The following is a 17,349-nucleotide window of genomic DNA, read 5'->3' as shown; positions in this document are numbered from 1 at the left end:
TGTTAATAAGCTGCCGTGGCCGTATCCCTGCCATGTCGGAGTTAATATAAGGTGGAGGGAGTTAAAATACGGCGGCGGTAGGTCCAGACAGTCAGCGCTTCTGTGCTGAAACTGACACATCGCTGCGTATTCCCAGCTCCGGACACAGCGCAGGGCTTCTGTGCCGACAGCTTTCACTTGTCACAGAAGCGCTGCGCTGTGTCCGGAGCAGGGAAGTTCGCATCGCTTCTGTGACAATATATGAAAAGCCGGCAATTCAGCAGCGGCATAAGCCGGCACCCGACAATTTAGAATAGAAAGAATAGAGCTTCACACATAGATTAGATACATAGAAACATGTCAGTCACATATATATGAAGTACAGTGACAGTGTTGGTTACTGTACTTGTCATTTAGTGTAAAGGATTTATTAAAACAAATAATAGTGTTTTCATGCACCGTCTCTTTAAAAAAGCCGGCCGGCAATTCAGCAGCGGTACCCGACAATTTATAACAGACAGAATAGAGCTTCACACATAGATTAGATAGATAGAAACATGTCAGTCACATATATATGAAGTACAGTGACAGTGTTGATTACTGTACTTGTCATCTAGTGTTAAAATAACGGATTTATTAAAAAAAAAATTGGTGTGGGGTTCCCCTTAATTTTAGTCTCTAGCGGAGGTTAAGCAGACGGCTGGGGCAGATGTTTGAAGCCTGGGAAGGGGGTAATACCCACGGAGCTTCCCAGGCTACTAATATCAGCCCCCAGCTGAATACCTAGCCTTTACTAGCTATTAAAATGGGGGATCCCAAAAAAATGACGTGGGGTCCCCCCTATTTTAATAGCTAGCAAAGGCTAGGCAGACAGCTGGAGGCTGATATTAATAGCCCAGGAAGGGAGCCATGAATATTGGCCCCCTCCCAGGCTAGAAACACCAGCCGTCAGCCGCCCCAGAAATGGCGCATTCATAGGATGCGCCAATTCTGGCACTTAGCCTCGCTCTTCCCACTGCCCTGTAGCGGTGGCAGTGGGGTAATAGGGCTGGGGTTGATGTCAGCTTATAATGCCAGCTGACATCAAGCCCAGGTTAGTAATGGAGAGGCGTCTATAAGACACCCCCATTACTAACCCCATAGTCAAAGTTAAAAAAAACACAAACACCCAGAATAAAGTCCTTTAATTGAAATAAAGACACAAATCTTTATTGTTCTAAATTAAACCATACTTACCATCACGCCCATTCCAGCTGAAGCCAACGATCTCCTGTAATAAAAGTAAAATAATAAAGCAACCTCATCCTTACCTTTCCATGGTTCCCAGGACGGGTCCAGCTCTGCTACATCGAGATGACAGGCTGGACCGCAGCAGAACGCCGCCATCCAGCCTGTCATCCCGCAGACACTGAGAAGCGCAGGCATGCTTGCGCTCCTCAGTGTCTGACTGTGACGGCATCCAGATGAGCCGACAATGAACTCAGCTCACCTCCTGGACGTCCGTCACTGACAGCGTGGGAAACTTCTACTGCGCATGCGGGGAGCAGGAGAATTTTCCCACGCTGTCAGTGACGTGCATGAGGTGAGCCGAGTTCATTGGACATGATCTCGGCTCATCTGGATGCCGTCACAGTCAGACACTGAGGAGCACAAGCATGCCTGCGCTTCTCAGTGTCTGCCGCATGGCAAGCTGAACGGCAGCGTTCTGCTGCGGTGCAGCCTGTCATGTGAATGTAGCAGAGCTGGACCGGTCCTGGGAACCATGGAAAGGTAAGGATGAGGTTGCTTTATTATTTTACTTTTATTGCAGGAGATCGTTGGCTTCAGCTGGAATGGGCGTGATGGTAAGTATGGTTTAATTTAGAACATTAAAAAATTGTGTCTTTATTTCAATTAAAGGACTTTATTCTGGGTGTTGTGTTTTTTTTTAATTACTTTACTAGAAATTCATGGTGGTCATGTCTAATATTGGCGTGACCCCATGAATTTCGGGCTTAGGGCCAGCTGATAATGCCAAGCTGGCCCTAACCCCTTTATTACCCAGTGAGCCACCGCACCAGGGCCCTGGATGAGTTGGGTACAGCGCCAGAAGATGGCGCTTCTATGAACGCGCCATTTTCCGGGGTGGCTGCGGACTGCAATTTGCAGCGGGGGGGGCCCAGAAAGCTTGGGCCTCCCTGCGCTGCGGATTCCAGCCCCCAGCTGCCTAGTTGTACCTGGCTGGACACAAAAATAGGGCGAAGCCCCACGTATTTTTTTTTTAAATTATTTCATGAAATAATTTTTTTAAAAAAGGCCTTCCCTATATTGTTGTGTCCGGCCAGGTATAAATAGGCAGCTGGTGGTTGGGGGCAGCCCGTTCCTGCCTGCTGTACCTGGCTGGACACAAAAATATGGCGAAGCCCCACGTCAACATTTTTGGGAAAAATTAATTACAAAATTAATAATTTAGGGACTGCATCTTTATTAACCCCTCAATTGTCATTTAGTGTTAAAATAAAGGATTTTTTAAAAAGAAAATTGGCGTGGGATCCACCATCATTATAGTCTCTAGCGGAGGTTAAGCAGACGGCTGGGGCAGATGTTTGAAGTCTGGGAAGAGGGTAATACCCACGGAGCTTCCCAGGCTACTAATATCAGCCCCCAGCTGAATACCTAGCCTTTACTAGCTATTAGAATGGGGGACCCCCCCAAAAAATGACGTGGGGTCCCCCCTATTTTAATATGTTTATGAGTGACAGTTTTCCTGCTATATACCTGCATGTCATAAGAATTTAAATTAAAAAAAGGACCATGTTAAATTCAAATCTGTTTTTTTTTAATTTTTACCGGTGTTTGGTATGCGTTGGAAAAGGGGTAGTCTTATACGGTGAATATATCCTAAACTCGATATTTTAACAGGAAAGTAGGGGGGTCGTCTTATACACCAGGTCGTCTTATACGCCGGAATATACGGTAGTTACATAGTTTACATAGTTTATAAGGCCGAAAAAAGACAAGCGTCCATCCAGTTCAGCCTATTTCTTGTGCACTGCAGCTATTCCGCAGCGTTGATCCAGGGGAAGGCAACAAAAAACCATGCGGTATAGGCCAATTTACATCATTGAGGAAAAATTCACTTCCCGACACCAATCTGGCAGTTAGATTAAATCCCTGGATTAATTAACTATGTGTTTCTAGGGCCGAACAGAAGTTTGCAGATCACATGCGAGAGCGCAGCGAGGCGAGTAGCGAGTTTTCCCGGAAGAAAAGCATCATGGAGCAGCGTCAGTTCTTGCCCATTTTTGCTGTCCAGCAAGAACTACTTACCATCATCCGGTAAGGAGCCTGCTTTATAGAACGCCATTGTAGTCTGGAACTGCTATGTTTATTATACTCCGGATTTATTTTTTCATTATTATTATTTGCTCGCAGAGATAACAGTATAGTCATTGTGGTGGGAGAAACTGGCAGCGGTAAAACAACGCAGCTGACTCAATATCTGCACGGCGATGGGTACACCGACTATGGCATGATCGCTTGCACGCAGCCGCGTAGAGTGGCCGCCATGTCCGTGGCAAAAAGAGTGAGCGAAGAAATGCAAGTGAGTCTGGGAGAGGAGGTCGGTTACGCCATTCGATTTGAGGACTGCACATCGGAAAAAACCCTCATTAAATACATGACCGACGGTATCCTGCTCCGAGAATCCCTGCGTGAGGCCGACCTCGATCACTATAGCGCGGTAATCATGGACGAAGCTCACGAACGATCTTTGAACACAGACGTGCTGTTTGGACTCTTACGTGAGGTGATGTTATGTTCCCATCCAACTTAATGTGACGTGTCGATAACAACGCACTATAAGTTATTAACGAAGTCTGTCTTGCAGGTTGTCACACGAAGGTCTGACCTGAAGCTGATAGTTACGTCGGCTACAATGGACGCTGAGAAGTTTGCATCTTTCTTTGGTAATGTCCCCATTTTCCATATTCCCGGACGGACATTCCCGGTCGATATTTTATTTAGTAAGGTGAGTTGTTAAATTGTCAGTCCTACAAAACACACAGCCTATATCGCCCAGTCGTTACGCAGTTTTAAAATCTTTCTCCTACGTCTCTGCTAACCTGAAAGTAGGTTCATATTCCACAAGGATTAGACTTTAGAGCGAAGCTTTGTCCTTTACAGGAAAGCACGTCATTATCTTCAATGAGCACTAAATCCAAAGTACACTTTATCCACATTTTCTGTGACGTGAATGCAGAATATTGGGCCTTATTATCAGCTATTTCAGGCTGGATAGAAATCTGCACCATTTATGTGGATGGGATTGTTTCTGCAGCTTTGTGCATGTTTTTCTGAAAAAAATTTAATGTAATGGACAGCTGCTGAAATTTCTGCTGTGCAGCTGGACCTTGTAAAGTGTTCCAGTCAATGCAGCATAATAATTGCTCTAGGTATCGGTCTTAGCTTGTTTTCACCGGACAATCCCTGTTCACAGTGGGGGTCCGACTGCTGAGATCCATAACCATTGGCAAAATAAGGCACTTTAATTCCTGTTGGGATGAAACTGCACTGCACATACTCGACCAACGCTCCATTCCCTATGGAGCCCCCGAGCACTGCGCTTGTCCATTTTGGAAGCCCCATACAGATGGAGCGGAGTGGCACTCTGGCTCGATTTTAATGGGGATAAAAGATTAAAAAAAAATCCTAATTCTGCCAATCTGTGCGGATTTCCGTAGTCAGACCCCTTCTGCAGTACATCACACAAAGGCTTGATGTACTGCAGAACGGTGCTGTATATAGAGGGGCTGATATGAGTGATGTACTGCGGGATGTGGCAATATATACAGGGTCTGATAGTAGTGATGTACTGCATTGTGGGACTTAGAGGAGTGATGTACTGCAGAATGGTGCTGTATATACAGGGGCTGATAGAAATGTACTTAAGTAGGAGGCTGTATATAGATGCGCTGAGAGGAATGATGTGCTGTAGGATGGGGCTGTATATAGAAGGGTTTAGATGAGTGATGTGTACTTCAGGATTGGACTGTATATAGAGGGGCCTGAGAGGTTATGTACTGCAGAAGGGGGTTGTATATTGAGGGGCTCATAGGAGTGATGTACCTCGGGATGGGGCTGTATATAGAGGGGCTTAGATGAGTGATGTACTTCAGGGAGAGGCTGTATATAGAGGCACCTGAGAGGAGTTATGTACTGTAGAAGGGGCAGTATAATACAGGGTCTGAGGTGTGATTTACTGCAGAATTGCGCAGTAAACAGAAGGTCTAAGACTAGTAATGTAATGCAGTATGGGGCTGTATATAGAGGGGCTGAGAGGTGTACTGTGTATAGAAGGGGCTGATGAGCGATTTACTGCAGGAGGACTCTGCATATGGAGCAGCTGAGAGGAATGACGTACTGCAGAAGGGGGCTATATATAGAGGGCCTGAGAGGAGTGACATACTGCAGAAGGGGGCTATATGTAGAGGGCCTGAGAGGAGTGACATACTGCAGAAGGGGGCTATATGTAGAGGGCCTGAGAGGAGTGATGTACTGCAGAAGGGGGCTATATATAGAGGGCCTGGGCAAAGTGATGTACTGCAGGAGAAGGCTGTATATCGAAGGGGCTGAGGAGCAGTAATCTCTGTTGAGGGGGTTGGGAGGCCCCTGTACTACACACAAGACTTTTGGATATCATCTGGGGGTTCTGCCTCTTTAGTCTGTGCATGGAGGCCTTTAGGGTCAGCCCAGGAGATGTAGTATAAGACAGTCGCACTAGAAGCGTCCTCCCTTATTTTATTTCAAGCCATCCGTTTTTACATTGTGTCCTACCTTATGAACACCAGACTAGGGCAGATCTTTTAGCCCAACTATGTGACATGCATAAATACATACATACACAAAAGTTTTGAGACTGTCACAAATTTTGATTTTGGTAAAGTTTGTAGCTTCAGTGTTTTTAGATCTTTTAGTCAGATGTTTCTATGGTTACTGGAGTACAACGGGAAGAATTTCAGAAGTTCTCAAACTTTTATTGACCAATACATAAAGTTTATGCAAAGACTGAATATCTAGTGTTCACGTCTGTCCTTCGCTCTGGCAGCTGGATATCTACTTCTGGCTCAAATCCTGACTGATCTCTGCCCATTCTTGGAGTTTAACACAATTTCTGTTTTTTTTTTTTTTTTTTTTTTTGTCCTTTTCACTTTTTTAAAGATAGACCGCAGGTTCTCAATGGGACTCAGATCTGGGGAGTTTCCTGGCCATGGACCCAAAATATCAATGTTTTGTTCATGGAGCCACTTAGTTGTCACTTTTTGCTCTGTAACATGGTCTCCATCATGCTGGAAAAACCCTCGTTCAGCACCACATTGCTCCTGGATGGTTGGAGGAGGTTTAGGTCCCATTCTTTATCCATGGCCGTGTTTTTAGGCAATACTATGAGCGATCCCCCTCAGTTGATGAGAAGCCCCCACACATGTATGGATGGTCTCAGGATACATACACAGCACTCAGGTAGCGCACAACTCTTCTTCCCTGGGTATTCATTATTCTAGATGTCCCAAACAGTCTTAATGGGGCTCCATCTGAGAAAGTAATGTTGCAGGAAGTTCAGGGAACGGACTGTGGTAATATTACTTGCGTACACACGTATGATGCACGTCCATACCAAAGAATATGATGATACGGCTACAACTACGAGGGGCCACATTATTAACATAGAATAATTTCATATTAATATCACTTAATATTGAGCAGAATTTAAGGGAACCTGTCAGCTGATGCATTCTGCCCAAATCTTGTGCAGCATATACCAGCTCCCTGGCTGTGTGATCAGACATGTATGTTTTACTATGAAACGCTGCGGCAAACATACTTTAATCACTGCGAGGGACTGAGCCACACGAATGACTAGTCGTACAGGCGGCTCCCCAGTGGCTTCTTCCCTCCTGCTGACAGTGGCTGGCAAGCCTCTTCCTATTCATGCACATAGGCATAGACTTGTCAGTCACTGTCAGCGGGCGGGGAGAAGCCACCTGTACGACTACTGTAGGCGTGCGTTGACATGTATGTAGGTACACACCCCTACCTGCATACATATAAACGTGTGTATACATCTAGGAGGGTGTTTATACATGTAGGGGTATGTATGTATATATGTACTTCTCACAAAATTAGAATATCATTAAATTAATTTACTTCAGTTCTTCAATTCAGAAAGTGAAACTCGTATATTCTATAGAGTCATTACGAACAGAGGGATCTATTTCACGTGTTTATTTCTGTTAATGTTGATGATTATGGCTTACAGCCAATGAAAACACAAAAGTCATTATCTCAGTAAATTAGAATAATTAACAAAAACACCTGCAAAGGCTTCCTAAGCGTTTAAAAAGGTCCCTTAGTCTGTTTCAGTAGGCTCCACAATCATGGGGAAGACTGCTGACTTGACAGATGTCCAGAAGGCAGTCACTGACACTCCACAAGGAGGGTAAGCCACAAAAGGTCATCGCTAAAGAAGCTGACTGTTCAGAGTGCCGTATCCAAGAATATTAATGGAAAGTTGATTGGAAGAAGGAAAAAGTGTGGTAGAAAAAGGTACACAAGCAACCGGGATAACTGCAGCCTTGAAAGGATTAAGAAAAGGCCATTCAAAAATTTGGGGAAGATTCACAAGGAGTGGACTGCTGCTGGAGTCATTGCTTCAAGAGCCACCACACAAAGACGTATCCAGGACATGGGCTACAAGTGTCACATTCCTTGTGTCAAGCCACTCATGACCAATAGACAACGCCAGAAGTGTCTTACCTGGCCAAGGAGAAAAAGACCTGGACTGATGCTCAGTGGTCCAAGGTGTTTTGAGATGAAAGTAAATTTTGCATTTCATTTGGAAATCAAGGTCCCAGAGTCTGGAGGAAGAGTGGAGAGGCCACAATCCAAGCTGCTGGAGGTCTAGTGTGAAGTCTCCACAATCAGTGATGGTTTGGGGAGCCATGTCATCTGCTGGTGTAGGTCCACTGTGTTTTATCAAGACCAAAGTCAGCGCAGCCGTCTATCAGGACATTTTAGAGCACTTCATGCTTCCCTCTGCCGACAAGCTTTTTGGAGATGGAAATGTCATTCTCCAGCAGGACTTGGCCCATGTCCACACTGCCAAAAATACAAATACCTGGTTTACACACAACAGTATCACTGTGCTTGATTGGCAGCAAACTCGCCTGACCTTAACCCCATAGAGAATCTATTATAGAGAATCTATGGGGTATTGTCAAGAGGAAGATGAGAGACCCCAGACCCAACAATGCAGACGAGCTGAAGGCTGCTATCAAAGCCACCTGGGCTTCCATAACACCTCAGCAGTGCCACATGCTGATTGCCTCCATGCCACATTGCAGCATTGATGCAGTAAATGATGCAAAAGGAGCCCGACCAAGTATTGAGGGCATTTACTGAACATACATTTCAGATTTTAAAAACATTTTTCAAGCTGTTATAAAGTATTCTAATTTACTGAGATAATGACTTTTTTTTGTTTTCATTGGCTGTAAGCCATAATCATCCACATTAACCCCTTTACAACCCAAGATGGTTTGCACGTTAATGACCAGGCCAATTTTTACAATTCTGACCACTGTCACTTTATGAGGTAATTACTCTGGAACGCTTCAACGGATCCCCCTGATTCTGAGATTGTTTTTTTCGTGACATATTGTACTTCATGATTGTGGTAAAATTTCTTCGATATGGCTTGCCTTTTTTTGTGAAAAAAATGAAAATTTGGCAAAAATTTAGAAAATTCTGCAATTTTCAAACTTTGAATCTTCATGCCCTTAAATCAGAGAGATATGTCACACAAAATAGTTAATAAATAACATTTCCCACACGTCTACTTTACATCAGCACAATTTTGGAGCCAACATTTTTTTTTTTTTTTAGTAGTGCGCTAAGGGTTAAAAGTTGACCAGCGATTTCTCATTTTTCCAACAAAATTTACAAAACCATTTTTTTAGGGACCACATCACATTTGAAGTGACTTTGAGAGGTCTTTATGACAGAAAATACCCAAAAGTGACACCATTCTAAAAACTGCTCCCCTCAAGGTGCTCAAAACCACATTCAAGAACTTAATTAACCCTTCAGGTGCTACACAGGAATTTTTGTAATGTGGTAGAAAAAATGAACATTTAACTATATTCACAAAAATGTTACTTTAGATCCCAATTTTTTTTTTATTTTTGCAAGGGTGACAGGAAAAAATGGACCCTAAAATTTTTTGTACAATTTCTCTTGAGTAATCAGCTACCCCATATGTGGGGACAAACCACTGTTTGGGTGCACGGCAGGGTTCAGAAGGGAAGGAGCGCCATTTGACTTTTTGAATGTAAAATTTGTTTGAATAATTAGCGGACGCCATGTTGAATTTGGGGAGCCCCTGATGTGCCTAACCAGTGGAAATCCCCCACAAGTGACACCATTTTGGAAACTAGACCCCTCAATGAGCTTCTCTAGATGTATGGTGAGCACCCTGAACCCCCAGGTGCTTCACAGAAGTTTATAACATGGAGTCGAGAAAATAAAAAAATCAACTTTTTTCCACAAAAATGATGGTTTGGCCCCAAATTTTTTATTTTCACAATGGTAAGAGGAGAAAATGGACCCTAAAAATTGTTGTTCAATTTATCCCGAGTACGCCAATACCCCATATGCTGGGAAAATGCAGTGTTTGGGCGCACGGCAGAGTTCAGAAGGGAAGGAGCACTGTGTGACTTTTTGAACACAAAATTGGCTGGAATTGAGAGTGGTTGACATGTCGTGTTTGGAGAGCCCCTGATGTGCCGAAATAGTGGAAACCCCCCCCACAAGTGACCCCATTTTGGAAACTAGACCCCTCAAGGATTTTATCAAGGGGTATAGTGAACATTTTAAACCCAGAGGTATGACACAGAAATTGATAACTTATTCAATATGATGACCTAATGTTGTCATTACTCTTGAGTGCAAGTGCTCGCTACTTTAGTTTGCATCGGGTGCTCAGGTAGGCACCATGTATCGCTGGTTCTCGAGTGACATGCTTGAGTCCCCGCTCCACATGCTTCACGGTTATTAGACACCCAAAAAAAACATGCGGGGATCGCTCGTGCATGGCAGGCAATCCATGTAACTTTTTTTGGCCATGAAGCATATGGGACGGAGACTCGAGAAAGTCACTCGAGCACCCGCGATACTCAGTGCATACCCGAGCACCCGATGCAAACTCAAGTAGCGAGAACTTGCGCTCAACACTGGTCACCATATTGTCGTCATCTTTTTTTTTTTTTCTTTCTTTACTTTTGAAAAAAACCTAACCCCAACACCCACTTTATTTTTCGGGTCGGTGCGATTACAGCGATACCAGAATCATATCGGGCTTTTATGATTGACAGCTGTCACACACTAAAAGACGCATTTTTTGTAAAATCTAGTTTTTGCATCGCCATATTTTGAGAGCTATAAGTTTTCCATATTTTGTCATGTGACGGCTCGTTTTTTGCTGGACAAGTTGACGTTTTTATTGGCAACATTTTTTGGCATGTGATATTTTCTGATCGCTCTCTTCCGATTTTTGGGAGGCAGAATAAACAAAAACCAACAATTCAGGTATTGTTGTTTTTTTGTTTTTTTTATGCTGTTCTGCGTTTGTTAACATTGATAAAGCAACGTTATTCTTCGGGTCAGTATGTTTACATCGGTACCACATTTGTAATTTTTTTTTATGTTTTGCGCTTTTACACAATAAAAAACTTATAGAAAAAATAAATTTTTTTTGCATCGCTTTATTCTGAGAGCTATAACTTATTTTTCGGCTGATGGAGCTGTATGGCGGCTTGTTTTTGCAGGACAAGATGACATTTTCAGCGGTACCATTTTTATGTATATTCGTCTTTTTGATCGCGTGTTATTCCTTTTTTTTTGTTTGGCAGTATGATGATAAAACATTGTTTTGCTTCTTTTTTTTTTTTTAAACCGTGTTCACTAAAGGGGTTAACTAGTGGGACAGTTTTATAGGTCAGGTCGTTTTGGACGCGGTAATACCAAATATGTGTAATTTTATTTGGGACTTTCACTTTTTGCAGCCTGATCAGCTGTATAGCATAGAGATGCAGCAGCTCCCTATGCCATGCTGCCTGTCAGCGCTGCACAGGGAGAAGCTACTTTTGGTCGTGCACTGAGCATGACCAAACTAACTTCCTGCTGTCTGATGACCCGGATGTTGTTATGACGACATCTTGTCACCATGACAACATCCGTGAGCTGCCACCGCAGACAGCGCGGGACACTGGCAGAGGAGGTAAGTATCGGCGTTTACCTCCCCTTGCACCCGCAATGCTGCGATCGACTTCGATCGCGGCATTTCGAGGGTTAATGTGCCAGCAGCGGTGCAGGACCGCTCCCTGCACATAGTACCGGGTGACAACCAGCTGACACTGGCAGCGATCGCCCCGCACCGCTTGTGTGCGGGCACGATCGCAGCGCATGTAATAGTACGTAGCTGGTCCATAAGGCCCAGGACGCAGCTACGTACTATTACTGACAAGGTCGTAAAGGGGTTAACAGAAATAAACACTTGAAATAGATCACTCTATTTATAATGTCTCTATAATATGAAGTTCACTTTTTGTAATGATGAACTGAAATTAACTTTTTGATATTATAATTTTGTGAGAAGCACCTGTGTGTGTGTGATTATATATGTAAAAAAAAATGTGTATACATGAGTCCCTATTTTTGTGCTGTGTGCGTGCGCATGTATACATAATAAATAAAAATAAGTTAAATAATGTTAATACTATATATATATAGTTATAGTATTCACATCCATTAAGTATATACATGTGGTGGGTGGGATTCTGTGCGTGTATACATGTGTGTGTTCGGGGGGGGTTGTGTATACGTGTGTGTTCGGGGGAGGGGGGGAGGGGGTGTGTATACGTGTGCGTGTGTTTGGGGGAGGGGGTGTGTATACGCACACACACACACACACGCATACACACACGCATACACGCACATACACACACGCGTATACACAACCCCTCCCCCCCCCATACATGCGCGCGTGTATACGCACATGCGCATACACAACACACGTATATGCAACTCCCCCCCCCATGCATACATACACACGCATATACAGTGCCTACAAGTAGTATTCAACCCCCTGCAGATTTAGCTGGTTTGATAAGATGCAAATAAGTTAGAGCCTTCAAACTGCAAACGAGAGTAGGTTTTATGAACAGAAGCATAAATCTTACAAACCAAAAAGTTATGTTGCTCAGTTGAATTTTATTAAATTTTAAACATATAAGTGTGGGTCAATTATTATACAACCCCTATGTTTAATATTTTGTGGAATAACCCTTGTTTGCAATTACAGCTAATAATCGTCTTTTATAAGACCTGATCAGGCCGGCACAGGTCTGTGGAGTTATCTTGGCCCACTCCTCCATGCAGATCTTCTCCAAGTTATCTAGGTTCTTTGGGTGTCTCATGTGGACTTTATTCTTGAGCTCCTTCCACAAGTTTTCAATTGGGTTAAGGTCAGGAGACTGACTAGGCCACTCAAACACCTTGACTTTTTCCCTATTGAACCAGGCCTTGGTTTTCTTGGCTGTGTGCTTTGGGTCGTTGTCTTGTTGGAAGATGAAATTACGACCCATCTTAAGATCCTTGATGGAGGAGCGGAGGTTCTTGGCCAAAATCTCCAGGTAGGCCGTGCTACCCATCTTCCCATGGATGCGGACCAGATGGCCAGGCCCCTTGGCAGAGAAACAGCCCTACAGCATGATGCTGCCACCACCATGCTTGACTGTAGGGATGGTATTCTTGGGGTCGTATGCAGTGCCATCCAGTCTCCAAACGTCACGTGTGTGGTTGGCACCAAAGATCTCGATCTTGGTCTCATCAGACCATAGAACCTTGAACCAGTCTGTCTCAGAGTCCTCCAAGTGATCATGAGCAAACTGTAGACGAGCCTTGACATGACGCTTTGAAAGTAAAGGTACCTTACGGGCTCGTCTGGAACGGAGACCATTGCGGTGGAGTACGTTACTTATGGTATTGACTGAAACCAATGTCCCCACTGCCATGAGATCTTCCCGGAGCTCCTTCCTTGTTGTCCTTGGGTTAGCCTTGACTCTTCGGACAAGCCTGGCCTCGGGACGGGAGGACACTTTCAAAGGCTGTCCAGGCCGTGGAAGGCTAACAGTAGTTCCATAGGCCTTCCACTTACGGATGATGCTCCCAACAGTGGAGACAGGTAGGCCCAACTCCTTGGAAAGGGTTTTGTACCCCTTGCCAGCCTTGTGACCCTCCACGATCTTGTCTCTGATGACCTTGGAATGCTCCTTTGTCTTTCCCATGTTGACCATTTCTGAGTGCTGTTCACAAGTTTGGGGAGGGTCTTAAATAGTCAGAAAAGGCTGGCAAAAGAGATCTTTAATCCACACATGTGAAGCTCATTATTCTTGGTGCCTGAACTACTTCTTAATACTTTAGGGGGACCAAACAGAATTCTTGTGGTTTGAGGGGTTGAATAATAAATGACACTCTGAATTAACTTTTTACGTTTAAAAAAAAAAAAAAAAAAATTTGCTGCAGTGCATTTCCCACTTCCAGGCTGATCTACAGTACAAATGTCACAATGCCAAGTTAATTCCGCATGTGTCAACCAGCTAAATCTGCAGGGGGTTGAATACTACTTGTAGGCACTGTGTGTGTGTGTGTGTGTGTGTGTGTGTATATACGCGCGTCGGAGTTGTGTATATGTGTGGGGGGCGTGTATACGTGTGTGTGTGGGCGTGTGTGTGTACATGTAAGGGGCGTGCGTGTGTGTAAGGGGCCTGTGCGTGTGTGTATGTAAGGGGCCTGTGCGTGTGTGTATGTAAGGGGCCTGTGCGTGTGTGTACGTGTAAGGGGCGTGTGTGTTGGGGGGGGTGTATACTCTGACCCGCACTTCTGTGGCGGGCTCTTTCCGTGTCTCAGTTGCTGTCTTCTCCTCTGTAGACTCCTCAGGAGGATTATGTGGAGGCCGCAGTGAAGCAGGCGCTGCAGATCCATCTGTCTGGTGCGGCTGGAGATATTCTCATCTTTATGCCTGGGCAGGAAGACATTGAGGTGAGGGTCCTTTACCCCAGGCGAGTGATTTGCTCTACGTTCCATCCTTCCTTATGTGGGATCTTATTCTAGTACCAGAGAGAGGACGTTCTCCGGGATTTCTTCAGCAGTTGTTGCCTTACCCTTCCTTCCTGTCAGGAGGGAACAGCTATTAATCCTGTTTCTTGTTTCCAGGTCACATCAGATCAGATTGTGGAGCGTTTGGGAGAGCTGGAGAGCGCCCCACCATTGGCTGTTCTGCCAATATACTCACAGCTGCCCTCTGACCTTCAAGCCAAAATCTTCCAGAAGGTGAGTGATGACTGACGTCTGCTTACTGATGGGAAGGAGTGGGTGAATGATGATCGAGCGCGCTCTGAATGATCCGTGTTGGTCCTTATATTTATTGTGTATCTGCTTTGTATACAGGCACCGGATGGTGTGAGGAAATGCATAGTCGCTACCAACATTGCAGAGACCTCGCTGACTGTGGACGGCATCATGTTTGTCATAGACTCTGGGTATTGCAAACTCAAGGTAAGTGGCATATTTCTTAGCCTGGCAAATGTACCTTTATCTGTGTCAAAAGATCTAAACTTATAAAAGTGTTTTTTTTTTTATACAGGTGTTTAATCCACGCATTGGTATGGATGCTCTACAGATCTACCCCATCAGCCAGGCCAATGCCAACCAGCGTGCTGGCAGAGCCGGAAGGACAGGCCCTGGGCAGTGCTACAGGTGAGTGACAGCAGTCATGATATGGTGTGGAGCCCACAACTTCCAGGATGATATTTAATGGGCCGATATAAACAGTATTGGGCTTTGTGCCTACGTTGCATTTTTCCGCACAGATTTGCTGAGTGTTTTACAATACCAGCAAAGTGAATAAGATTTTTTTCCTTGCAGATTCAGATCTGAAGCGTGTCAATTCTTGCAACAGATTTCACCCATACTAATAAGTGGGGAAAAATGCGCAATAAAAATGTGTGCACTTTCCAAAGCATTTTTCCTGCCAACGCGTTTTCTGATGCAAATCTTTAAAGTATGCATACTCCCTTAATGGCCTCAATGTGAATTAAAACCCCATGTACCATATTTTGTGGACTAGAAGATGCACTACCCCCCCCCCCCCCCAAATTTGGGAGGAAAATGGGTGTGTGTCTTATAGTCTGAGTATAGCTTACTGGGGGTCAGCGGTGGTGGAGGGGTGGGGGTCACAGGGGGCAGGGTCTCCACTGCAGGAAGGCGGCAGCAGTAGAGGGCGATGTTGTTGGCCCTGGGCTGGAAGGAGTGGGTGTCCCAGCGCTGTGAGGTAGGAGCCATTGATCCTCCCAGCAGTGGGCTTCAGAAAAAATGGAAAATGGTGTCTGCGTAGATTGAGATCTCGGCTCAATGCCACCTTCGTCCCATTTTCTTGAAGCCCACTGCTGGGAGATCAATGTGTGCAGTGGGGACTCTGCTCCGGCCTCACACAGTCAAAATTTTCCTGAAGCCCACGGCTGGGAGATCAATGGCTCCTGCTTCGCACCACCGGGACACCCCCTCCACCCAGCCCAGGGTCCGTAGTATCACCCCACTAGCACCGGCTTCTTGCAGCGGTGACCCTGCTCCTGCCTACTGTGACCTTGTTCTGTCCCCCCAGTAAGCTAAATTTGGACCCCTATTTTCACAATTTTTTTTTCTATTTTCCTCTAAATTTTGACTTCACCTTATGGTACGAAAAATATGGTAACTTTCAAAGTCTATTGTCTCCTTTACTGGGGGAGAAAGACTAAACACTATGGCAGCTGTCCTTTTGTCTTTTGCAGCAGCTCAGTGATCAGTTTTGTAATAAGTGATAAGGGGTCTCTAGTTTCTCCTGTGGATATGACCGATGTCACATAACAACCTCTTCTCTCTGACAGGCTGTATACCCAGAGTGCCTATAAGAATGAGCTGCTCTGTACCACAGTACCAGAAATCCAGCGCACCAACCTTTCTAATGTGGTCCTGCTGCTGAAGTCACTGGGGGTGCAGGACCTTCTTCTTTTCCACTTCATGGACCCACCTCCAGAGGACAACATGCTCAACTCCATGTACCAGCTGTGGATTTTGGGGGCTCTTGATAACACCGGTAAGCACACATTATGCTCTTATTAAGAAAGTAATAATGCGAGGAGCAGGATATCTTGGTAACCTGATATTCTTTCCCCAGGATCCCTCACATCCACTGGCCGTCTTATGGTGGAGTTTCCTCTGGATCCGGCGTTGTCAAAGATGTTGATTGTGTCTTGTGATATGGGTTGTAGCGCTGAAATCCTCATTGTTGTTTCCATGTTGTCTGTGCCAGCAATCTTCTATAGACCAAAGGTATGGTGCATGAAATATGTAACCAGCTTATATTACTATGTAGCTTGGCATATTAGGAACGCTCCAGCATTACTTGATTACTTTCATGTGTTTATTACTAGGGACGTGAGGAAGAGAGCGATCAAGTAAGGGAGAAATTCGCTGTCCCAGAAAGTGACCACTTAACCTATTTAAATGTCTTTCTCCAATGGAAAAACAACAACTACTCAAGTGGCTGGTGCAATCAGCACTTTATCCACGCCAAGGCGATGAGAAAGGTGCGTTGAGCCTATTCTAAAAACGCTGGCACTTCTCCCCAATATACAGATGCTTTAATTTTGCACCTCTTTTCTTGCATCAGGTCCGTGAAGTCCGTGCACAGTTGAAGGACATCATGGTGGCTCAGCGCATGTCGCTATCATCCTGCGGATCTGACTGGGACGTGGTTCGTAAATGCATCTGTGCAGCTTACTTTCATCAAGCCGCCAGGCTGAAGGTCGGTGACCAGACACGAACACCCGTCTACTATAGAGTATGTATTGTAGCAGCCGTGCCATCATGTGTTTTATCCCCGCAGGGAATCGGTGAATACGTTAATGTACGGACAGGAATGCCTTGTCACCTGCACCCAACCAGCTCCCTCTTTGGAATGGGTTTCACCCCGGATTATATTGTGTATCATGAACTTGTGATGACAACCAAGGTAAGAATGTAATACTTACAAACCTCTTTATATTATATCTATAGTCTGTTTGGCTTCAAATTATTCTAGATATTACTTTTTGTTCTTTTAGGAAATATTCACTGTTGGCCACAAGATGGCAGTACTTTATTAGCTATGAACCTGCCCACAATACTGACGTCTTCTTGCTTAATGGGAATAAAATAAACCCAATTCAGCGTCAAAACAGAACGTCAATCAGTTATTTA

The 17,349-nt window shown here is 44.7% G+C and overlaps 1 protein-coding gene across 3 annotated transcripts in view; it reads left to right on the top strand.

Annotated features, from left to right (window-relative positions):
• DHX38 (DEAH-box helicase 38) overlaps positions 1-17,349 on the top strand; it is a 30,094-nt gene that overhangs the window by 11,462 nt on the left and 1,283 nt on the right. For all 3 annotated transcript variants that reach the window (XM_073659274.1, XM_073659273.1, XM_073659275.1), the window contains exons 12-23: positions 3,160-3,297; positions 3,394-3,766; positions 3,848-3,988; positions 14,002-14,112; positions 14,287-14,403; positions 14,521-14,628; positions 14,717-14,829; positions 15,996-16,204; positions 16,286-16,440; positions 16,542-16,697; positions 16,781-16,915; positions 16,997-17,122. In XM_073659274.1, coding sequence (XP_073515375.1) covers positions 3,160-3,297; positions 3,394-3,766; positions 3,848-3,988; positions 14,002-14,112; positions 14,287-14,403; positions 14,521-14,628; positions 14,717-14,829; positions 15,996-16,204; positions 16,286-16,440; positions 16,542-16,697; positions 16,781-16,915; positions 16,997-17,122 — 1,882 coding nt within the window. The remainder of the gene's footprint in view (positions 1-3,159; positions 3,298-3,393; positions 3,767-3,847; positions 3,989-14,001; positions 14,113-14,286; positions 14,404-14,520; positions 14,629-14,716; positions 14,830-15,995; positions 16,205-16,285; positions 16,441-16,541; positions 16,698-16,780; positions 16,916-16,996; positions 17,123-17,349) is intronic.

This window comes from Phyllobates terribilis, unplaced genomic scaffold (assembly GCF_046119375.1).
Source record: "Phyllobates terribilis strain yellow unplaced genomic scaffold, ASM4611937v1 Scaffold_13__5_contigs__length_258822181, whole genome shotgun sequence".
Classification (NCBI taxonomy): Eukaryota; Metazoa; Chordata; class Amphibia; order Anura; family Dendrobatidae; genus Phyllobates; species Phyllobates terribilis.
Note: the sequence above shows the minus strand (reverse complement) of the source record. Positions and strands in the feature narration are given on the sequence as shown.